Genomic DNA, 24,249 nt, shown 5'->3' with positions numbered 1-24,249 from the left:
CCTGGCTTGGCCCCATCCCCCAAACGTACCCTGTCCTTATTTTTGTCATTATTTTAAGATACCTGTTATCTTGATTTTTAACTTAAAACACAAAGAGTAAGACTTGTGCCTTGGCCTTTGTCTAGTCCCAAGGGAGACTTGGTCTCCAGCCCAGCATCTAATCCAGCCCCGCCTACCTGGCACCTCTCCCAGCTTGTTCCTTGAAGGCGTCTCTGAGTGACCTCACAGCCTCCTACAGGTCGCTGCCCCTTGGTCCCCCTCCATCCTCACTGGATCCACTCAGCCTTCTTTCCTTCCCCCACTGTCTTCTGGGCTTTCCTTTCATCATTCTTGATGTATTTAAAATGAGTTTTGGGCTTAAAAACACCATCATCGTGAACTTTCCAAGCTGACGGGGTGTTGAGTGGGGAGATCCTAGGCACTCAGCTTCTGCCTGTCCTGCTTCACGTCCATCTCTGTCACCCTGAAGAACCACAGAGCAGTTTGCAGGTGTCCTTTCTCCTGTAAACACGTCAGCTGTATCTGCAGGTAGACAGCAGCGCTCTGCATGCCCGCCGTTCCCGGGAGCTCTCCAGTGTGGAAGTCCCAGGCTGTGCTCAGCTTAGATGCCATTCACAGCTGGCTAACAGCTCAGGCTCGTGAGGGCTGTACTGCCGCGCCTGATGTGTCAGGTATTCATCTGTACCCCTGGTCTTTTCCCTGTCTGTCAAGAATAGGCCCTTGACCCTCGGTGCCCTCCTGGGTCTGACCTGCTTCCTGTGGACCAACCTGTGCCGCACCCCGCAAACTCTTTTAGTAGAGAAGGACATGAGGGGACTTGGGTTCCAAGGCCCTTGGCAGGACAGTTCTGCAGGGTGCGCGTGCACCCTCAGCCATGTCGGAGGCGTGCCGTGTGCCACGCCCCACTTGAGTGGTGTGAGGCGGTCACGGTCCGGCAACGCAGCCTCCCCCCGAGACCAGATCCTCCTGAGCCTGAGAGCTCTGCCTGCACCAGCCTTCAAGGGGCCTGTGAGTATGTGTGAGCAGGGCCAGCACTGCCCTTGCAGCAGGTGCCCAGGCTGACTGGCAGGTCTGTCCTCTTGAGATGGGTGATGAACTGGGCTCTGGGTGCACCTAAGGCTTCCAGTAGGTGCTGCGTGCTTTTCCTTGGAGCTGAAGCCACCATCTTGGGCCAGCAGGAGCCCTCTCAGGCTGGCTCTTGGCCCCCAGCACAGTGCCGGTTGACTCGGTGTGCACTTGCTGTTTGACAGCTTGTGCCTGGCACTTCGCCCATGTTCTCCTGCAGTCTTGAATGAGCCATCATTTCTCCAAAGCCCTTCCCTTCCTCCATGGAGACGGCTCTCAGAGATCACCGCTCATAAGCTGCCTCTGCCTCAAGCTTCCCAGTGAAGAGAACAAGGAAATTAGGGTTTTAAAAAATAAACAGGAATGGGGAGATAGCTCAGTCAGTAGAGTGCCTGCCTTGCAAGCACAAGGCCCTGGGTTCGATCCTTAGCACCGCAAAAAAAGAAATAAATAAATAAAATAAATAAATGAATAAATAAATAATAATAAACAAATTATGGGTTTATTTTGGTATTTCCAGTTCAGGTTCACAGAATCAAACAGCATTTTTAACCTCCTAGTTTATTTTTTTGTTTTGTCTTGTTTTGGTTCTTGGCATGGGACTCAGGGGTGCTTAACGACTGAGCCACATCCCCAGGCCTTTTTATTTTTTATTTTGAGATAGGTCCTCACTAAGCTGCTTATAGTCTTGCTGAATTGCTGAGGCTGGCCTCGGATTTGTGATCCTTCTGCCTTAGCCTCCTGAGTTGCTGGGATCACAGGTGTGTGCCACCGTGCTTGGCATTAACCTCTTAGTTTTATGATTTTACACTGAGGCTCTCGGCCACAGGGACATGGGCCCTTTCTTTACCCCATGTGTGCTGTGACTGTTTTGCCATGCGGTAGGCATACCACCCACACTAGGGCAGAGCACACCCTTCAGCGTGGCATGGCATGGCAGGATCGCTGTTTCCATCTGTTTCCAGTCCTTAAGTATCGCCCTGTCTTTTTATTGTTCAAGAATATTCTTCTGGGTTCTGAAGTGAAAACTCTAACAAGGTTGGTATTTCCAGAGAAGACCAGCCTCTGCCTCCATTCTCTTCTCCTGCTCTGTCCGTCCGTGAGTAGTCACCCTCTGTCTCCATTTGCTTCTTAAACATAACGGAGATGTATTTGTATTCCCTCATTTCCATACGACAGCACGTCGAAGGCCCTGTGCTGCCTGTGACTCTTAAGAGCAGCTCTAACAAGACAGACCCCAGGCGCACCATTGCTCCACGTCTGCCATCAGTCCCCCTCAGACAGGAGGCATGGCCTTCAGCGGTCACCCTGCCTTCCCTCCTGAGCAGCCCCTAGGCGTTCACTCTCCAGGGCGCCCTGGGCTCGTTCTGCTGTGGGCTCCTCTCCCCGAGTGTGTCTGGAAGCTCCCCATGTGGTGGCGTGTGGCAGCGCTGCGTGCCTCACGTCCCTGTCCCACTGGCTGGAGGTGGTGGTGGGGTCCCCTCCAGCCGTGGGCGGGTGCTGGCTTCTCTGCCCTTGGTGCTGCTGCTGCTGCTGTGGACGTCCACGTGCGAGGCCTGCTGTGCAGTGTTCATTTCTCTTGGGGCGCAGCTGCCCGTGGGCCCTTGGAGGAGCTGCCCTCAGCCCCTCAGAGCTGCAGACCTCGCCTGCAGTGCAGCGGGCAGGCCGTGCCCACCAGCCCCGTGCTGCACTGGGGCAGCAGCCTCTCGGTGTGCGTCTCCCTGACGACGATTGGCACCAGTTGTCTTTTCTGTGCTCATCGACCATTCGCCTGCATTCCTTGGAGAAATGTTCCTTCATTTTCCTGGCTTGCTTTTAAACCGAGTTCCTTATGTGCTGCAGGCAGAAGTTCGTCACCAGCTGTGTGATCTGCAGGTTCTTCCACCCATTCTCGACTTGTCTTTCACTTTCTTGATGGCGACCTTTGAAGCACAAAAGTATCGAAGTTTTGATGAAGTTCCATTTCCCTTTTTTTCTTTATTGCTCGTATGTTTGGTGTTTTATCCAAGAATCCTTCTTCTAAGAGTTTGATGTTTTTCTTTTTATTGGCTCTTTGAGTTTACATGACGTCAGGGTTCATTTTGACATGATAATGAAGGTGTGGACTGCCATTTGCTCTGATCCATCCCTAGCTTCTCCCCTTTTCCTCCCCTCCTCCCCCACCCCACTCCCTTCCCTCTACTAAGAGTGTCGATTTCAGCTCTGACATGCGGGCTCTGTCCTGTGTGACTCGGCCTGAGGGCCACGGCACCTCACGTGAGCACTGACCTAAATGCTCACCCTGAGCAGGACCACACTGCCCTGATTCTTTGGATTCAGTCAGCTTCGACTCTGGAAATTGTGAGTCCTCCTACTTTTTAAATCTTTTTCAGATATTCTTTTTCTTTCTTTCTTTCTCTCTTTCTTTCTTTCTTTCTTTCTTTCTTTCTTTCTTTCTTTCTTTCTTTCTTTCTTTCTTTCTTTTCTCTCTCTCTCTCTCTCCTCTTTTCCTCTTTTTTCTCTCCTGGCTCCCTTGCAATTGCAATTCCATTTGAATTTTGGACGCTATAAATAATTGTCTAGAGAAATTTTACACCAGCCCTACAGAATATAGCAGTATGTAGGGTATTGAGAATCCACAAGCTTGTGCCATTGTGTGAGTCAGGTTTTCATTGCTGAGACCAAAATACCTGATAGAAACAACTCAGAGGAGGTAAAGAAGTGCATTTTGGCTCACAGTTTCAGAAGGTCAGTCCGTGGTTGGCCGACTCCCTTGCTCTGGCCTGAGGTGAGGCAGAACATGATGGCAGCAGGGCACGGTGGAGGAAAGCTGCTCACCACACGGCAGAGCCGGGGAATAGAGAGAAGGGGAGCGAGGCCAAGATACAGTTTCTGAGGCACACCCCGGTGACCTGCTTCCTTCAGCCACACGCAAGAGTCCATTCAGATTGTTAATACCTCAAACAGGTTAATCCACTGACGAGCTTCTGGCACTCACAATCTAATCATTTCACCTCTAAACATTCCTGCATTGTCTAATATGAGCTTTCAAGGGGACACCTCATATCCAAATCATACAGTCCTCATTCCTGACCCTCTAGAATGGGACAGCTGTGACTACAGGGACCAGGTGGCACTTGTGCCTTCTGTGGACTAATGGGACCCAGCTCTGCAGTCTGTGGAATCAGAGCTGCCCACTGCCGCCTGTCTACTTGGCCGTCCCTGCGACATCCTGAGTGTACTGTCTCACACACGGACAGGGAGAAGGCTGTTTGAACCGGATAGAGAGCGCTGTGGCTGCACCCTGGGGCCAGGAAGACAGGTGCCCAAGCAGAGCAGGTCAGTCCCTGCCCTTGCCTGTGTCACCGAGGGACAGTGCCAGCTGGTCCTGTTGGTGGCATCCACTCAGACCATTGGAATAGTGTCCGTGGTGATGAAACCAGGGCAGCCCAGAAGCCCCCTGGAGTGGAGTTTGTGGGGGTGGAGGGTAGCCGTGGCGCTCCTTCACCTCTGACCCACAGATCCCTGGGATGGCTGGCGCTGACCTTGGGACTCCCCTTCTCTCAGTGAGGCTCCCTCTGGGCTTGCAGGTGCAGCCCTGCCTGGACGGTCACTTGGCCAGGGCACGCCTGGTGGCAGTGCTCACTGCGCTCTGGGGGTGGGGCTCTCTGGGCGCCTCCTTTCTTGAGAAATCAGTCTAACAGCTTCTAGAGAGAAGGAGCAAATTGTCTTGCAAGGAAACAGGACCACGATGGGCACCAGAGACAACGGACTGGGCCTGGGGTGGCCGTGGAGAGGGAGCCATGATGTGGGACTCCACTTCCAGCTACTGTGCACTTCACATGTGGGGGCTCATGAGAGTTTTCGTAGGCACACATGGTCTCAGAATTCCCAACAAGTGCTTTGTGGACCATGACCAGCTGACACACAAAGGACCAGGAACAGCTGTGACTCTTTCCCAGGTAAAGGTGAGAAGACTGGCCCCATGGCCCAGCAAGTCAGACTCAAGGTTCCAGTGTTAAACAGGTGGGTCAGCTCAAAGAAGACCAGACAGTGGACCAGAGGAGCCAGGCCAGAATGGACCTGCATGCACGCACAGTTGGTAGCAGGGGGCAACTTGTGATCCTCCTGCTTCAGCCTCCTGAGCCACAGCAATTACAGGTGTGTGCCACTGTGCCTGTTCTGATTTGTACTTTACAGTCGGACAGTCAGGTGAGTTGTAGGTCTGAGTTTAAAAGGCAGACAATTAAGCTGTTAAAAGATACGATCATGTACCTAGAAAACCCCAAGAATCTACAACAAGAATCAGAACATTTGGCAGGATGGTTGGGTGGGAGGTCACCATGTAAGGCCAAATAAATATTTAAGTTCCAAGAATAAATAATCAGGAAATGTAATTTAAAAGCCACCATTTATAATAATATTGAACTATGCAATACCCAGACATACGTCTATATTCCATATCAAACCTCCTAACCCAGTAAGACCCCAGTGCTGGAGCCTGGCAGTCTCTGTTAGAAGATGACTTGGCATCCTCCTGGAACTTGGGTGCTCACATACCCAAGATCCAGCATGTCTACTCTTTTGAATGCACTGGAAGAGCCAGTCAAGAACACCCACAGTGGCTCTGGCAGTGCCCGCCACTCACAAGCCGCTTGCCTGTGTGCAGGGGGTGGATGGGGAAGAGCAGGAGCCCAAGCCTGCCGCTGTGCTCAGCAGCACATAAGGACGCTGCCACCCACCAGGCTCTGGCCAGCCCTGTGCAGGAACCCAGAGAAGGCCCAGGTCTTGCAGAGAAAACCCAGAGGGACGCACACAGAGTGGTGAAGGGGCTGCAGGAGGGTGCAGGGCGGGCCAGGGATGGCGCTCAGCCTCACGGGCCTGGGCCACTCTATTCTCGTGCTGCCACTCAGCAGGACCATCACTGCAGATGGCAGTGGCCTTGGGGCAGGCAGAGGGCAAGGGGAGCCAGCTCATGCTCTTCTCACTGCTGGGTTTTGTGAAGTGGGACGTCTGGTACTTAAAGGGGCTGAAATACACAAACCATGTGATGAAAAGTTTGCTTTACTCCATCAAAAAGCAGCATCCCTCACTGCGGGCTGCTGACACGTAAGCCCACCCTCCTGTGCCCACAGGCCTCACGTGGTGGGGGACAGTGCTCTGCTGGATGCAGGATCCGTGGAGCCATGTCTGCAGAGGGCCTTTGGTGCTGCAACTGCCTGGAACTGGTGTCTGTGGGGCCTGGGGTGGGGCCTGGGGTAGGGCTTGCCAGTGAGACCACCCTCAGGCCATGCCTTTACAGGACCCAGCTTTCTCTGGGTTGGGTTGATGGGTGAACCTATCCTAAGTCCATGCTGTGATCAGGGGAGAGAGGACCAGGTGTGCTAGGACGGTCCTAGAGAGCAGGAGGGAGTGGGGCGGAGTGGGGGTCATTGTGAGGAGCTGGCATCTGTCTCGCTGCCTCCTACCCTGTGTGGTGTGCTGGCTGTGGCTTTCACAAGGTACGGCGCCAGGCCAGGCCCCTGTGGCCCGACATTGCCCAGGATGGCCAGGCATCCTTCTGGCTAGGCTCAGTGGCGACTCCTGTGCCCTCCCTGACTGAGGGCTTCCTCTGTGGAGGAGCAGGGAATGGGGTCCTGTGGAGGGGAAGGCCCTCTGCTGGAGGCTGGATGAGGTGCCACCCCTGGCGGTAAGGTCTGCCCTGCCCTCTGCAGGCGGGGTGCTTGGCTGCCCCTCAGGCAGACCCCGTGTCTCTGGGCCCTTTGCCGCGGTGCCTCCAGCGGCAGTCAGCCCCAAGTCCCCTCCGGCGCTGCCGACTTACTTCCAGCATCCTTGTCACCGTCCTTAGGGAGCTGCTGGAGGGCCAGGCGGGTCTGCTGGGGGGCCTCCTCTGTGCTCTCGAGTGGCACTGGGGTGCTGGGTTCTAGGAGAGGCCAGGGCGACCTCATGGCACGCTCCTCGCACCCGGGCGCTCCTGGGGCTGCCTGGTGACCGTTCCCATCCACCCCTCATCCTCCCACTCTGGCACCAGCCCCATGGCCCCAGAGCGGCCCCCCTGAGCTGAGGGCCCAGCTCCTACCTCCCAGGGGAGGTCCAGGCCTCGCCCTCCTCACACTGGCCGTGGCTCTGCTCCTCCCAGGGTCAGGCTCTGCCTCTCCCCACCCTCTCCACTCTGCCCTCCTCTGCAGGCTGTGCCCTTGGCCCCCAAGTGGTGCCAAGTGGTGCCCTTGGTCACTTCTACAGCATTCTCACTGGGCCCCCGAGCACTTTACATCTGTCCTCATGGCTGCGAGTCCCACGAGCTCTGCCTCTGTACCCCAAACCTTACCCTGCCCACCGCCAGGGTCCTGTGGTCAGCCTGACCGTTCTGCCTCGCACTCCTCTGGCTCCCCAAGTGCAGCGGCCCCTCTGCTCCCTGGCTCCAGTTCCCTCCCCTTGGTGGTGTCCCCTGAACCAGTGATGAGGCTTTCTGCTGGGAAAGCCCACGAGGAGGACGCCCACCCTCGAGGTGAGCGGTGCGTCCAGGGATCTCCTGGGCATTCTGCCCAGCAGGCCCCGCTGCATGTATCAGGGACCTCTGTGTCAGCTACGGAGGAGGCCTGCCCCAGGGAGGTCCCTGGACGCACCCTTCACCTGTGGACCAGGAGGGAAGGGCACAGGTCATGTAGACTCAGATGCCTCTTTGCTGCTGGGCCAGCCTTCCTGGGGGCGTGTGTAGGAGTGCGCACGTGCCGTGGTGCTGGGCACGGTGCAGGCGCTGAGGCCTGACAGGAACCCACAGGCTCCAAGGGGGTCATACTTGTTGGAGGTGATGTGCGTCCCTTGTTTCAGGACAGTGTGGCCAGCAGCTCTGGGAAGGGTCTGTACTTCTGGGAGCTCCCAGGCAAGACTGCTGGTCCAAGGACCACACTTTGAATGACAAAGAATGAGCGGACCCAGCACCCTCAGCAGAACTCGTGGTCCTACCGTGACAAGCAGGGCTCCCAGGGTCCCACACCTGTGACCGATGCTGTCTCTGGCATGTCCTGTCAGCAACCCGCGTCTCCAGCCTATTGTGGAGGCCTCACCAGCCTGACCTGACCCTCCCACTGTGTTCGGCATGTGCTGACCCCGGGGCCCAAGCCCCGTGCATGGATGGGGCCGAGGCCCTGGCTGGAGACAGGGCCGGGTACCAGGGGTCTTCACAGTGGGGCAAGAGCTGGGTGACAGTGGCTGTGTGGTCACTGCAGCTGCCACTGAGCTGGTGCCAGGGACGCGCAGAACTCACGTGGCCTCTCGGTGGCTGATGTGCTGGGCAGGCCCCCGAACCTGGCGCTCACTCTTCTTCTTCCATCCACAAGCTCTGAGAAGCTGCAGGGGTGGGAGGGTCACAATGGCTGCAGGCCCTTGGGCACCCTGGGGCAGTGACTGGGGCAGGTACCTCTGGGGTAGGGACGGTGTTCCTGGGGCGCCGTGGGTATTGAGTAGGTGCAGCTCTGGCAGGCGCGCCGGGGGCGGTCTGTTCCTGAGCACCCGCGGGTGATGTCCTGCCTGGTGCCAGCGTCTGTCAGCGCCATCTCTGGGGGCTGCAGAGCAGGTGGGAGGAAGGGGAGTGGCCACACCACCCTCTGCTTCTGGCCCTGCTGTGGAAGGGGCAGTTCACGGTCTGAGCTTGGGGAGGGGGCACAGGGAGTGTGTGGGCCTGAGGAGCCTGTCACCCTGCAGCCTCTGGGGAGGCTGCGTGTTGGTGCTGTGACGGGTGGGCCCCTCCCTGGTGGGGAACGGGCACTTGGAACTGGACCTAGGGTGTCCTGGCAGTGATTCCTCTTCAAGGTGGCCTTCCTGACCCACCTCCTCCACCAAGGTTCCCACCTCAGCTCAGACCCAGAGGCCAAGGGCACCACTGGACCCTCTAGTGGTGTCGCTTGGCCTTTAGCCCGTGCCTCTTTGTCCTCTCGTCAGGGCTCTGGCTTGGCTGTGGTGAGCAGCCGCTGAGCTGCCTTCTCCTCTTGGCAGGTGTGCCTGGAACCAGGCAGGTGGTGGCATCGCTTGCTGTGCTTGCAAAGCAGCCTCCTGGGCTGGGCAGGGCTGGAGTCAGCAGCCTCCTCCCAGGGCCGTTCTCTCTGTTCTCCCTGCTGTCTCATCGTGCCCTGCACTGACCAGAACCACTCCCCACAACATCACAAGGGGCACCCTCTGCACTGGGAGCAGACCCAGGTCTTGGGCATGGCGCCTGAGCCTCTACCCGGCTGCTCTGGCCTCCTCATCTCTCCCATGCTAGTGTCCAGAGGTTATCGTAGGCTGGGCCTGGGTGGCAAGGCCACTGCCTGGAGCCCCTGCACACTGCCCACTTTGCGCTGTGGTGCAGGCGAAGGCCTCTGCTTGCCCTCAGCCGGCCTGGAGTCTGCCCAGGAGCTACGAGCCAAGGCTCCACACGCTGGTTCTCCACTGGCCTTTCTGTCCTGAGGTGGGGAAAGCCTCCACTCATGCAGACTTCTCTGTGTTGGACTGGACCTGTTTCTAGGTGGCCTGCTGTCCTGGGGACAGTGGTCCAGACCAGTGAGTGGCCTAGGGGACTGCATGACCACCCACCTGTCCTGGACAAGGACCACAGCCATGGTGCTGACTGCACACCCACCAGCCCGGCTCTGGCACTCACAAGTGATGATGTAGAGGTGGGCCGGCTGGCTGTGCAGCTGGCCCTGCTCGCTGCTCTGCACAGCCGTCACCGAGAGCTGGTATCGCCGTCCTGGCAGCAGATCCCGAACGGTGTAGGACACCAGCTTCCGGTTGGGCACGTAGCGGCTCTTGGTGCTCTGGCCTGTGGTCACGTTGATGACGTAGGCCTCCAGCGATGTGCCTGGAGTGGGGCTGTCCCAGACCACATGGGCAGAGGTGGCTGTGACTCGGGCAGCTGTCAGGTTTGCTGGAGGCAAGGGACCTGGACAAGGCATGGCCAGCAGAGGGAGGTGAGGTCAGGGAGGACAGGCTCTGGGAGGAGAAGCGGGGCCGGGTACCAGGGACAAGGTGCAGTCCTAAGGTGGTGCTGGACCCCTTCGCTGCAGTGCCCTCGTCATCCCGAGCCTGGCTGCACAGGCCTTTCCTCGGGGCCCAGTGCCAGTGCCCCTGCCCACAGCCTTCCACTGACCCCCAGGGAGGCCTTGGGCAGTGAACAAGCAGCCCTGGGCCTGGGGAGGGAAGGGGCATCCCTGCTGGGCCTGTCCTCCCAGACCTGCCCTCCCTGTGAGCTGACAGTGCTGCTCTGCACACACTGGAGCAGACGTGGGCGAGGGACACCAGGGAGCTGACAGTGGGCCGGTCACATGGCCCAAGAGCCTGGCTGTGTGGGCATCCTGGGACCCCCTGGTCAGTATTCAGGGGGAAGCTGCCTTGAGGAGCTGCCAGGAGTCTTTGGACCATGAGGGCAGCCTTGGACCGTGTCCCCAGCAGAGGACCCAGACCAGCCTGGCGCAGTGGCCCCTCCTGGTAGTCTGAGTGAAGAGACCTCTTGGAGTCCAGGTCTGGGTTCAACGTGCTGTGGACACTTTGGGAAGGCCTGAGGGTGCTGGAAGGAGGCCCGTGGTCTAGAAGGGCACCTGTGGGAGCAGAGGCCACACTGCCTACTTACGAGTCCACACGTGCAGCGGCACAGAGGCCAGGCTCTCTGTAGGATGGTCCGCTCCCCCGGGGCCACTGAGGGCGGCCACCCACACAGTGTATCTCCTTCCTGGCAGCAGGGCCCTGCCATAGAGAGGAGGACAGGAACATCTCAGGCCCTGTGGCCAGCTTTGATGACTAGGGGTGGGGCCTCCTATTGCTGGTGGTCCTGGGTATTCCTCTGGTAGGAAGCCCCTCCATTGTCTGGTTCAGTGAGGGACTGAGCAGGGTCCTGTGCTGAGAGTGGCCACACTGTGGTCAGAGAGCTGATGTTCAGATGGCAAAGCCAGAAAAGAGACAAGTGGAGAAGGTCACTGTGCAGACAAGGGCCACGAGTGACCAGTTGCTCTCCCTAGAAAGGTCCCTGAGAAGGAGGCTGTGAGCTGGCCTCTGGGAACTCAGGTTCTGGAGGGTTTCTGCCAGGTAAGCTGGCCCACTGGCCTGCACTGTGCGAAACGCTGTCCACATCAAGACCTTTCCCCTAGGGTCTGCACGGCACACAACAGGAGGGTGCACACCAGCAGCCCAGCAGCCCTGGGCCTGCAGCCTGCAGTGCTGCACACCTGCCTCTCTGGTGGACCCTGGGGTGCCTTCTGCCTGGGAGCTGGAGCCTGTTTCCTCCAGACCCACCTGCCCTTGTCCCTTTCCTGCCTTCCCTGTGTCCCTTCTGTGGGGGTCTCAGCTGCCAGTGCCACTCTGTGCTCAGTCTTCCTCGTCAACCTGACTGGGGGCGGTGGTGGGACAGAGTCAACAAGTGCCCACCTGGGCCCTGTTTGTGTTTCTTCCATAAGCCACTCGGGGTTCTTCTTTGGAAGCTAGGATGTGAACCAAGAAAAGCCACAGCAACATCTAAACCATGGACAGGAGAGGGATCTGAGAAGAAGTGGACAGGAAGCACTGGGACGCATCACCAGCCTCTGGACTCTAGTGAGGACCTGTAGCTCCCTGAGGAAGGCAGGGCGGAGCATTGTGGTGGCTCTCCATCAGCCCAGTGGGGGGCAGCCCAGTACAGGAGCCCCCTACCTTGCCACGTGCTCCTGGACCAGCCTGCACACAGCACACAGGAGCCAGGAGCCAGGAGCCAGGAGACCATTTCCCCAAACAGCAGGGCCCACATGGCTGCTTCTGCTCAGAGGTGGGACACAGACAGCACCTGTGTTGTCAGCCCCTCCCTCCAGGGGAAGGGTCTTCGGGGGCTCAAAGGCCATTGCCCTCCTGCTTCCTCATTCTTTTCTTCCCCTCTAGGCTGCCAGACTTGAAGGATGAGGACATCGAAGAGCAACTGCATGTTCAGGGAAAACGGGAAGGTGACAGGATGCTAGGGATGGTGACTGGAGTGAGGGTCGTCTCTCACTGCTGTAGGCCCAGCCTACAGCAGCCACAGCAAAAACCCTGAATCTGAACCAAAGCACAAATGGCAGGGGCCCATGTGGTGTGGCACTCTGGAGGCTGAGGTAGGAGGATCGCAAGTCCGGGCCAGCCTGACAATGTAGCAGGACCCTGTCTCAAAATAAAAAAACAAAATGGGATGTAGCTCAGGGTAGAGTGCCCCTGGGTTCAGTCCCCAGATTGAACTGCAGAAAAACAGAACGGGTCAGCTCCAGAGGCGCCATGTCATTTGACTCAAATGCAGCTTTAACAAAAAGATCAGACTGCGTAAGGAAACACGGCACATTCAAAGGACAAAAGAAACAGAGGCTGCCTGGGACACATGGGTATGTCCCCTGGACTGTCGCGACAATCTGGCAGCTGCAGAGAAGTGAAGGGAGATGTGGAGCAGTCAAGGGAACTGCACCAACGGGACGCAATGCAGAGAGACCAGACTGGCTGGGCCCAGGGAGGACACGCAGGCTGGCCAGAGTACCATGGACACCTGCTTGCTTGGGAAGGAGCAAAGCCAGGGAAGGCCTCCCATTCCTGGAAGGACACTTGCACCAAAGCACAGGTGATTCCAAGGGTGCCAAGGGAGGGTGCCCAGGAGTGGGGCTGCTGGAGGCCACCTGGCCTCGCCCCTGAGACCCCTGAGCTGGGTACTGTTGAGATGTCCCCAGCTGCTCCCTGAGAATGCCCTTCACCCTGTGGACACAGGAGCCACATGATGCCTGTCCACTCTCTCTGCCTCCCCTAGTGCTGCCTGAGCAGGGATCCAGAACTTGGCCTCTGGCAGGTGGCCACCTAGGGGTCTATCCTGGGACCCTGGAAGAGCTCTGACTGCCCACCCCCACTGACTATGGCTTCCAGCGCCTAGGTCCTGCCCCAGGGCCCTAGAGCTCTCTGGGCACTTTACTGTCTGGTGCTCCTCAGGGTGGCCTTCTGAGTAGGCAAGGCAGGGGCAGACCCAGACCAGCTGGGCCCACCCAGGCCCTCCCACGCAAGGGACAAGCAGGTGCACAGGCGTACAGAGCAACTGAGACCTCAGGTTCCCTGGGAACCCCTCTTACCCAAATGTGAGCTGGTCCACACTCCTGTCCACCTGAGTGGATTGCGCTTCAGTGGCCTCAGGGTGAAGAATGGACACTCGAATTCCACTGACAGTGGCGTGATGGATCCTGTGCAGAGCCCACCGCACTGAGATGGCATCAGCTGACACATTGGTGACCTCTACGTCTTCAATAGGGCGGGGGCCTGGGGGCCACAGATGGTTCAGTAGATGCCAGCACCTCCCTGGGAAGCAGGGCTCGGGACAAGGCTTAGGAGGGCATAGGGCCACAGCAGCCCAGCAGGGACTCTGGGTGGAGGAGGTGCCCAGTTTCCTCACCTCCAGGGTGGAAACTGCAGAGGGCCCACTGTGGGCACCACTGGGCCAGCCAGGACCCTAGAGGCAGGCTAAATCTCCATCCCTGTTGAGATGTGACCGTCACATGCTGGGGGTGGGGTGAAGGTGGGGGTCCTTCCTGACCCGGGCTAACCAGGGCACCCCCTCTTTTCTTTGTGCTGTTTTGGTCCAGCAGTTAACATCAGGGCAGTACTGGGCCCAGGGGATGTAGGCTGTAGAGTCCATGGTGACCACAGGGAGGGTGGCTCATGAGTTCAGCTCCCCACTTGTCTGGCCTCCTCAGAAGCCCAAGTGTTGCTGCAGAGGGACCAGGAGATCCTAGAGGGCAGCCCCTGGGTGGCACAGCACTCCAGCCTGGTGGACATGGCATGGACAGTAGTCCTTCCCATACACCCTGGTCTCCTGGTAGAAACCCCACTCCGGTGGGGATGGGGAGAGGTGCCATCTCTTCCAGATGCCTTTGGAGGGCAGATTCCATCTTGGGAAACCTCCCAAGTGTATCTTGCTGAACCTGTGCTCAGATGAGCTCATCCACCAGCCCCCTGCTGGCCCTGCTGGCCCCCTGGTCAGTACCACTGCAGTGTGCACCCCGGGGCTCTTCTCTGGCCAGGGTGCACTCTGTCCTAAGTGTGTGGGGATCTCTGACCTTCAGTTGTCAACTTCTGCACAACAGGTCCTGTGGGCTCCCCTGGGTGGGCACAGTGTCCTGCGGGCCTTGGCCTGTCCCTTGCTGGCCAGAGTCCAGGACTGTGCCTCCTGGTGTGAGCCTCTGAGCTGCCACCATCTCCCACCTCACCCATCACACTATAGCACCCCGGTCCCCTGGCTCTGCCTGCCGTCTGGGCCAGTAATGGGAACTCCAGCAGGTGCTCAGCTGAAAGCTGGCCCTGACCACCCTGATCACTCCCGGCCCAAGCTCCTAGCACCCTCCCTCCTTCCTCAAGACTCTAGCACCCCTTTCCCATTCTCCACTCCTGCCTCTGGAGGACACAGGTGTGGCCTCCATAGCCAGCGCCCACCTCAGCTGCTGCCCACCTGGACACCAACCGCCTGCTGCAGCTGATGCTCGTCACCCAGTGGAGGGCCAGCCTCTGCTTACAGATCCCACTCCTCATCCACCCACAGCTTGTTCCAGGGACTCCTCCTCCCTGCAGGTCTCCAGCAGCAAGGGGAGCTGGACCTCCAGGCTCAGTGTCACAGTCCCTGGGCAGCCACGTCCTCCTCGTGCCCACTGACAGCCCCAACGGCTGCAGAAGGCTCCCTCCTCCCAGTGCTGTGGTCTGTCACTCCCGCCTTCCAGCCCTGAGCTTGTCAAGCTGTGACTCCAGCCAGGCCTGCAGCAGTCCAGGAGAGCGAACTGCCCGCCCCCAGGCTCCTCCCGGCAGACACCCTCCTTCCCAGGAAGGAATGCAGAGCCCAGCTGAAGGGGCCTCCCCCTGCCTCCACCTGTCTCCACCTGTAGCCCTGCCCTCGGCCCTGTCCCCAGACCCTCCCGAGCCTTCAGCTTTCACTTGGGCAGCCAGGAGGCTGCTGCCCACCACACCGTCTGCCTGCTGCCCCAAGTCCTGTGGCCTGCTCTTTCCTGTGTTTGCCTGGTCTCTGCTTTTGACCCCCGCTCCTGCAAGAAGCTCTGCCCCTGCCTGCTAACTCCTTGCACAGGGCAGGGGTGGCCGGCAGCCTGGCGGTCACTCACGTGTGCGGGTGAGCAGGGCTGCAGGTCTGCTGATGTCATTCTTGTTGTTGGTGTTGCGCTTGACGGAGAAGACGGAGATGTTGTAGACCCGGCCGGCGGCCAGAGCCCTCAGCTGGTGTGAGGAGCGGCTCCTGTTCACAAAGTCCGTGCGGCGGTAGGAGCCATCAGAGGAGACGTAAGTGACCGCGTAGCCATCGAGCACCTGCCTGGCGGCGGGGCCCTCGGGTGGGCTCCAGGAGATGGAAACCCCACTTTCCTCCACTTTCTCCACCCTGAGGGCTGTCGGTGGAAGGAGCTCTTCAGGGTTTGAGCCAAAACAAAAGAAGGGAGTGGTCAGCTGCTGCAGGAAGCCCCGCCCCATCAGGTGCCCCCGCTGGGCCCTGGGGACTGGACAGCAAGGTGCTGCTGGCAGGGAGCCTGCCCTGGCCTGGCCCTGGCCCACACAGTCCTCTGCTCCTGTCCCCAGGGGCCTCCTTGAGGGCCCTGCTTCTCAGGAGAGGAGCCCTCCTGCCCTGCAGACCTCTAGGTCCCCTGCCTGCCCTCTGGTAAGGACGCTGCCACCCGACCCCAGCCCCCGGTCTCCCCCACCACAGCCCTGCTGCTCACCTTGGGCACAGTCCTTGCCTGTGAAACCCACTTTGCAGGTGCAGCTGTGGGACCCATTGCTGGCCAGGCAGTAGCCACGGCCCCCACAGGGGCTAGAGAAGCAGGGGTCACTCACTGAGGGGGAAAACAGCAATGAGACCACGTGTCCATGGGCCCCCTAGCTCATGAGCACTGGGCCGCTCCCAGGTGGGTGACGGTGGCAGGGATGGCATGACAGCACCTGCTTTCCCACACAGCTGAGTGGTTCTGGTCAGGCCCCCGCTGACCAGGAGTCGGCCCACCACACTGGCTCCTGCCTAGGAGGGGAGAGTCCACAGGTGGGGAGGCCAGGGTGGGCGTTGCCTGGAGGGTCCCTGCTGGGCGCTAATGGGGGACTGCTCCTGATGCCAGGGACAGTACGTGTCGGATCTGGACCACGAGGAGCTTGGTGGGTGTGTGCTGAGGGCCATCTGGGACGGTGGGGAGGGTGAGGGCAACTCATGGGGACACTGGGAAGGCAGCGTCAGGGGGCCAGAGAACTCGGAGGAAGGGCCATGAGTCCAAGGGCTGAGCAGGGTCTTCCAGGGCAGGGGCCACTGGCATGTGGCCACCCCTACCTGTCTCACAGTGGTGACCGAAGAAGCCCTCGGGACAGACGCACAGGTAGGCCCCACCTCCGTCCTCACACCGCCCTCCATGCTGGCAGGGGCTGGACTCACAGGCGTCCACCTCTGGGGAACACCCAGAGGGTTGGCCCAGGCTGCAGAGGGGCTCTGGGGGTGGGAGGAGAGGACAGCAGGAAGAAGGGGTAGGGAGGGAAGCAGCACAGGCCGAGCGTTGGGAGCCCACAGGGTGGGAGGGGCTCTTGGGGAATCCCCCTCAGCCCTCCCCACAACTTCCCTCCCAAGGTGGCCACAGCCCTGGGAGTCCAGCAGGGGCCTGGGACCCACCTCCCCCATCCTCTGGAGGCCCCTCCCGGGGAGCCCCTACCTGTCTCACAGTGCACGCCCGTGAAGCCTGCGGGGCACTGGCAGAGGAAAGAGCCAGGGAGGGCCCTGCAAGAGCCCCCGTTGCTGCAGGGCTGGGCTCTGCACTCGTCGGTCTCTGCAGGCGAGAGGGGTCGCTGGCTCGAGTCCAAGGCCACGCCTCCTGAGGAGCGTCCTGTCCCTGGGCTCCACTGCTCTGTGCCTTGGCCTTTTCCTCCACCAGCCCCACGCCTCCCCTTCCTAGGCAGGCCACCTCCATGCCTGCCGCTCCTTCTGGGGCTTAGTCTACAAAGTCACAGGGGCGTGGGCTCCTCCAGTCATACTCCCACAGCGCCCCACCTCCACCACCCTGGACAGGTGTGAGGTGTGCCCTTCCTGCCCTCAGGCAGGTGTCTGTCCGCTGAGCTGTAGTCCCTGGAAGAGGAGGCAGATACCAGATACCTGGACACCAGAGCTGGCAGGAACCTGGGGGAGCAAGCGGTGGCCAAGCTGGCCATCTGGACAGAGACCTGTCCAGGGGAGGAATGACTGGAGCAAGGCAGCTGTGCCAGGGCCCCCAGTGCCTTCAGCTGTCCCCCAGGGGCTTCTTACCCAGTTCGCAGTGGGCTCCCTCGTAGCCTCTGCTGCAGAGGCACTGGTACCCAGCAACGTGGTCCTGGCAGGAGCCCCCATTCAGGCATGGCTGAGACCGACACTCGTCCACTTCTGAGGAGGAGAGACCCCAAGAATGAAGCCATGTGCCCTTGATTTAGCCAAACCGAGATGGAAATAAACTAGTTTTGGGGATCCCAGTTCCATGACATCCCCTTGGTGCTTGGAGAGGCCAAAACCAGGGGTGAGTACCCTTGGAGGCAGAAGCAGGCTGTGGCCCAGGGACTACAGCCTGGCTGTCTGTGAGACGACGGGGAAGACTGGGCACCTGAGGGGCTCGCAGCAGACACTGTGGGTCTGACTCGGACAGGCGGGCAGGCCCCAAACACGCGAGTCTTGTCGGAAGACGCTGTGTCCAGCCTTGCTGTTGACGACAGCAGGCAGTGTTGTGTGAGAGCTGCCCCCGGTTCCTGTTGAACTGGGCGTTGTGCTCCTGAGTTCACATGTTCAGTCTGAGGAAAGCCCAATGTCAGTGCTTGACAAGCAGGCAACCAGGCGTGGCTGGGGGGCCAGAGCCACACCCCGGGAGCTGGAGGCCCCGTGCCCTCGTGCCTGCTTCCTCCCTCCTCGAGGCACCGACCAGCAACATGGCAGCATCTCTTCGCCTCAAGTTCTGTGAATGGCTAGCAGTGGGTGGGTCTGCTTTTGCCTGTGACCTGTACTAGCAGAACGTTACCGTGTCCTCTCCCACTAGGCGTTTGGACGGCGGTCTCTGCTGTGTGTGGCCACCTCACACTTCGTCCTTCCCTATCTGACCAACACTAGTGTTGGTTCCAGACGGTGGCAGATGCTGCAGTGAGATTTCCTCCCCCTCCCAGTGCAGAGCGTCGCCTGCTAGGGGTCCCCGCAAGTGAGCTCAGCAGCAGATCACCACACCAGAGCTCATGTGAGCCCTGCATCCCCACCAGCAGTCAGAAGGCCAAGACATCTTAGACTTTGGAATTCTGCCAGCGGAATGTGTCTCGTGGGGCTCCTGATTTGCTCTCCCTAGTTACTAGTGAAGTAGACTGTTCTTAGGTCTGTTGTCCGTCTCCTCCAAGGGAAGGCAGGCCTGTGCCTGTGCTCTGCCCGCTCTCATACTGGCTGGCCATTCCCTCCTGAGGACTCGTTGGCGTTCTTCATGTCATCTCGAAACAGCCCCTTGCCAGCGCACATGCTGGCACGTGCCTCTGTACCCTCTTGAGTTTCCAGCTGACATTTCACTTCTCAGGGTTAGGGACTTAAGTTCCTAGTTCTTGCACAGGCAAGTTAGTCCACTTATTTCTTTTATAGTGCTTTTGTGGCTTTCCCAACCCAAAAATAAAAAAAAGGTATTTACCTATGTTTTCCCCACATTATTATATATACTTTGTTTTCTTTTTAGCACCAGCTCATAAGCTATTTAAAAACATCCTTTAAAATATGGGCAGTGGCTCACATCTGTAATCTCAGCAACTCAGGAGGCTGAGGCAGGAGGATTGAGAGTTCAAAGCCAGCCTCAGCAATTTAGCAAGGCCCTAAGCAAATTAGTAAGACCCTGTCTCAAAATAAACTTTTAAAAAGGGCTGAGGAGATAGATAAGGATATATAAAGAACTCAAAAAAATTAACACTAAAAAACAAAACAACAAAAAACCAAAAAACAAAACCCAATCAATACATGGGCAAAGGAACTGATAAGGCACTTCACAGAAGAAGAAATACAACCCATCAACAAATACGTGAAAAAACAAATGTTCAACATCTTTAGCAATCAAAGAAATTCAAGTTAAAATTATGCTGAGATTTCAACTCACTCCAGTCAGAATGACAATTATCAAGAATACAAGTAGCAATAAATGTTGGCAAGGATGTGGGGGAAATGGTTCACTTATACACTGCTGGTGGGACTGCAAATTGGTGCGACCACTCTGGAGAGCAGTATGGAGATTCCTAAGAAAACCTGGGATGGAGCCACCATTTGACCCAGCTATTCCACTCCTTGGTTTATACCCAAAGGACTTAAAAGCAACATACCACAGTGATGCAGACACATCAATGTTTATATCAGCTCAATTCACACTAGCTAAGCTATGGAACCAACCTAGGTGCCCTTCAACAGATGAATGGATAAAGAACTGTGGTATATATACACAATGGAATATTACTCAGCCTTAAAGAAGAATGGAATTATGGCATTTGCTGGTAAATGGATGGAACTGGAGAATATCATGCTAAGTCAAATAAGCCCATTCCCCTAAACCAAAGCCAAATGTCCTCTCTGACAGGAGAATGCTAACACACAATAGGTGGGGTAGGGAAGAACAGAAGTTCACTGGATTAGACAAAGAGGAACGAAGGGAAGAGACGGGGGAAGGGAATGGGAAAGACAGTACCATGAGTCGGACATGCATTTCTGTGTTCATGTGTGAATACCTGACCAGTGTGACTCCGCACCATGTGCAACCAGAAGAATGGGAAGTCGTACTCCATGTGTGTGATATGTCAAAATACTGTCATGTGTAACAGAAAAGAACAAATAAAAATGAATTATTGAATAGTGATTTAAAAAGGGGGGGCTGGAGATGTAGCCCAGCAGTAAAATGCCCCTGGGTTCACTCCCTGGTACCAAAAAATAAAAATGGCTCAAATCTGCATGAAGATTTAAAGATGTACCTTCTTGTTATCACTAATTTTTTTTGCATGTTCAGAGAATGCATTAGCTTGAGCTGTTACCTGCTAAGAGCTCAAATCTTCTACCTCTCTGCTGACTGTTTGGCTCCTTAGCCTGCAATTAACTGCGAGCTGGTTCTGCTCACTTCGACCTGGAGACTCAGGGCAGAGGTGTGCGGGCGGGCCTCTCTCCATCTCCGAGTTTCCTGTGAGCACGCCGCTGTTCCGCCTTCTCCTCTGGCTGCCAGCTGCTCGTTCTGACGCTGCTTTCAGTCTTCCTCTGTCCTCGCGTTTCCAGAGCGACTGCCAGAGTGGTTTGTTCTGTTTGTAATAATTGGACCATCTTTTACCTGGAAAGTTGAGTCCATTTGTCTGTACTTTTCTATAATTCTTCTAATCTTAATATTTGCCCCCCACCTTTTTTTTCTGATTTCCCCCTCCTTTTAGATAGTGACAAAGCTTGCCATGGTGTTTGCTCGCTCTTCTCTTACTGGGTTTGTTTATCTTACTGTCTAAGTACTCCCTCCAGAAAGGACCTTATTTGCTAAGCCTCTGAGGCTGTGTTTGTGTGAGAATGTTTTTATTATGTTCTCACATTTGAATAATAACTTGAATAACTCCACTGGGTAAACATTTTTAGATTTTGTTTTAATAATATTTATCCTTTTTGGGATTTGCTGAGCTGCTTGGATCTGTGGATTGATATATTTCTTCATATTTAGAAGAAAAATTCTCTCTCAGAATATTTCTTTTGCCTACTGTGTCCTCTATTACTGGAACCCGGTATGGACTTGTCTGCCTGTTTGAAATCACTCCACAGACATCTGTCTCTGTCCCGCTTCCATCACACATTTCTTCACGATCCGCTTTTAGTTACGTCCCCTCTGACACACAGTTGAAGGAGCTTTGTTGACCTGGCTCTGAGTCCAGGTGAGTCTTGATTTCAGAGGTGGCACTTTCCTAGAATTTCTGATTGTTACTTTCTGTTCTCAGGTTGGGTTGTCTACTGCCTCATTCATTTCACCTCTTTTCCCCTCTGTTTTCTTTAACAGTCACAATGGCATTTTAAGATCCTTTGTGAATGCCAACATCTGGGGCACACGTAGGCCTGACTGGATTGATCACTTCTTTTCTGGATTTTGGCATGATTCCTTGCTTCTCAGACACGTGTGTACAAGAGCCTCAGGGGCTGGGAGTGGAGCTCACAGCTCAGTGCATGCCTAGCATGCAGGAGGCCCGAGCTTGTCCTTGGCCCTGCAGCACACGAAGCCAGAGGCCATGGACCACTCCTCCCTGGGCTGACCCTCTGCTCTGTGCCGGGCAGCTGGGCTGAGCTGCCACTCACTCTCCTGGATGCCACCAGAAGAGCTGGCTTGGGCTATAGCACCATTTCAGGTGGCTGTGAACACTCTGGCCTCTCTCCAGAGCTGACTTGGATCTCGGTCTTGTAAGCCGATGAGCTGGTCTGCTGTCCAGGTCTTCCCTGGCTTTGCACCTGTGACGTCCTGCGGGGAGAGCCAGGGGGCCTGTACGCCTGTGGCTGCGCTTGGCTCCACCTGAGCTTGCCCCACAGTGTTGGGAGCTGGTCCTCTGCTCCCTGAGGCACCCTGCCCACGGGGGTACAGAAGCACCTGCAGTCTTTCTTGCCTGTGAAGGGCTTGCCCAGACTGCTTGGCAGTGTCTCTTCCAAGCGCCCATCCTGCATCCTGACTGATGTCTCCCTGGGATTTAAAGCCACCTCCCATTATGCACTTCTGACGGTGCTGTTGATTCTTCTTCCTTTGTGGTCTGTTCTTCCCTCCGGATGTGCAGGTGTCTTCACTAGGCCACGGCACCTTTGCGCTCTTCCTGTAATGTGTCTGGGGCTCCCTTTTCTCCTGTTGGATGTGCCATGGGTCCTTCCAGCCTGTTCTTCTTCTAATCCTTGGAATTTAATTCCACAGCTGCTAGGAATCTTCCTCCCATTTATTTACTTATTTGTTTATATTTCTCTTACCTGTTGCATCTCTCTTCTTCTCGGATTCCTTTATCCAGGGTTGGCACTGTGCTCCACCCTCCAATGCTCCTCTGCTTTCCTTTTGATGTACAATATTTCCCTTGTCTTCCGACTGTCTTCAATTTACCTATTCTTCACCTATATCCACTTTTAAATCATGTTTATTTCAACTATTGTAGTTTTAGATCCTTTTATTTCTACTTTCTCCTTGAAAACCATGGCTCCTGTTTTGTACAGGCAACGCCAGGCTCAGGCTGTGTTGCTGCAGGTTGTACTGTGTGCTGTACTCCATTTGTACTGTACAGTGCAAAGCAAGTGCCATCCAGAGTGTGCTCCTCCCTCCTGCCGCGCATGCTCTCCGGACTCCACTCCTACTCTGGAATGGCTGTGCTTCTCAGGGGCCTCAGTGTCTTTCTGGTGAGCTCCTGTTCTCTTGAGGACACTGGTCTCTCCTTTGGCAACGTGCTGGGCAGAAGCAGCACTGCAAAGGTCTCTTGGTAGCCATGCAGGAGTCTCGGCCTTGGAAGGTCAGGGGTAGAGGGCAGATGTCAGGTGCCAGGCAGTCTCCACAGAGCTCTTCACCTGGGTAGGGCTACACAGGGTGGGATGGAATGTGGGGACATTTGGGAGATAGTAATGGGCTCATGTACCCCATTCCTGATTGCATGCTGTCACCACCAGCCCTAAGGTTGTAGCTTAAAAATCCTTGTTTTATGAAAACAGTGTAAACATCACACAGCTTTTCGGATGAACAACCTGGATGCTTTGGCTTGATGCTTTTGGCATGACTCCTGTCATGGCGTCAGGGCCCCTGCATCTCCAGGGCTTTGGCTCAGGGGCCCTGCCTCCAGGCATGTACCCCAAGCTCCAGGGCAGACCTAGGTAGGACCTAGAGGCAGCCTCTCTGGAGCAGCTCTCCTCCATGCTGTGTGGGGGTTCAGACACACATCTGATGCCACAGGTCTGGGGGAGTGCAGTAGGAGACAGGCCCCGAGCCCAGATCGGCCTCTGCGGGACCCTGCACATGGCCGCGTCTTGGCCTCAGCTGCTTCATCTGCAGAGTGGGCCTATGGGTGTTTGACCCTCTGTTCTGGGCCACTCTGAGGACAGGGAAGCCCTTAGTGAGAATGTTCCAGAGCAGAGTTGACAGTGGTTACCACTGTGGCCTCAGGGCACAGAGAGGAGACAGGGATGGAGGGCAGGCCCAAGGCTCTGTGGCCCTTCACAGGAGGAAGCTGCTGGTGGGGTGTAGGCCCACCCGCCCTGTCCCCGAGGGCCCACGAAATCACCTAAGCACTGGGGAAGCTGGCTCCAGACACCTTGGGGCAAGCAGATGCGGGCGTGGGTGGGGACACTCAAGCTGTAGCCAGGGTCACATGTGTACAAGGCCACCGAGCCCAGGCGAGTCCCGTTGAAGTGCATGGTGGCATGCTGCACCTCTTCTGGGTGGCCGCAGTCCACCTCTGCAGGAGCAAGAACACAGCAGCATGTCCAGAGCCCCACTCCTCTGCTGGGCCCCGGGGCCACAGAGGCCCAGCCCCACCCTTCTGGAGGGAGGTGCTGGACTTCAGGCACTGGTGGTGCCTGAGATTTCCTTCTTTCTTTCCTTCCCGCTCTGCCCTGTCCCACTTTGACATGCCCCCAGCCCAGCCCCCTGGATCGCTCACCTGCCTGGCACCGGTGTCCTGTGTACCCTGCTTGGCAGTGACAGGAAAAATCTGTGCCTAGATCCTCACAGGTGCCCCCGTTTACACATGGGTTCCGGAAGCAGGGGGAGGGGGCTGAAAGAGTGCAGGAGGGTCCCCATCATGGTCTCTGAGTCTCCCAAAGGGCTCTCAAATGCATGGGGGTATCCTGCCTCCCACACCCAGCTCCACCTCCTATCCCTGCAAGACCCGGGCCAGCCCTGACCACTGGGCCTGTTTCCATAGGAGAGTGTCCCCCGCTGTCACCAACCCTACCTATCTCACAGTGCCGCCCGGAGAAGCCTGGGGGACAGTCACACTTGTATTTGCCAATGTAGTGGAAGCAGGTACCGCCATTGTGACAGGGGCCCGAGGCACATGAGTCTGGCTTCCCTGGAAGCAGAGGGTATCCATCAGGGTCAGGTGTCATGGCCTGATGCCCACCCCCAATTCCCTAACATCCCAGAGCTGGGGGCCTTCCTGATGATATTCCTGAGAAGCAGGCTCAAGGTGATTGGTGGTGGGGGTTGGGGGTCTCAGGTGGGAGCTTGGCTCCTCCCACTCTAC

General features: G+C 57.0%; 1 protein-coding gene across 1 annotated transcript in view; it reads right to left on the bottom strand.

The window, feature by feature from the left end:
* SNED1 (sushi, nidogen and EGF like domains 1) overlaps nt 1-24,249 on the bottom strand; it is a 65,325-nt gene that overhangs the window by 6,000 nt on the left and 35,076 nt on the right. Inside the window, 14 exon segments of the mRNA XM_079133659.1 lie at nt 6,866-6,967; nt 8,312-8,394; nt 8,465-8,609; nt 9,683-9,964; nt 10,652-10,764; nt 13,122-13,305; nt 15,150-15,446; nt 15,756-15,869; nt 16,352-16,465; nt 16,725-16,838; nt 17,312-17,425; nt 23,287-23,460; nt 23,665-23,778; nt 23,959-24,075. Coding sequence (XP_078989785.1) covers nt 6,866-6,967; nt 8,312-8,394; nt 8,465-8,609; nt 9,683-9,964; nt 10,652-10,764; nt 13,122-13,305; nt 15,150-15,446; nt 15,756-15,869; nt 16,352-16,465; nt 16,725-16,838; nt 17,312-17,425; nt 23,287-23,460; nt 23,665-23,778; nt 23,959-24,075 — 2,067 coding nt within the window.

The sequence above is a fragment of the Sciurus vulgaris genome (genome assembly GCF_902686455.1).
Source record: "Sciurus vulgaris genome assembly, chromosome: 3".
Taxonomy (NCBI): Eukaryota; Metazoa; Chordata; class Mammalia; order Rodentia; family Sciuridae; genus Sciurus; species Sciurus vulgaris.
This window is presented reverse-complemented; position numbering and strand designations above follow the sequence as displayed.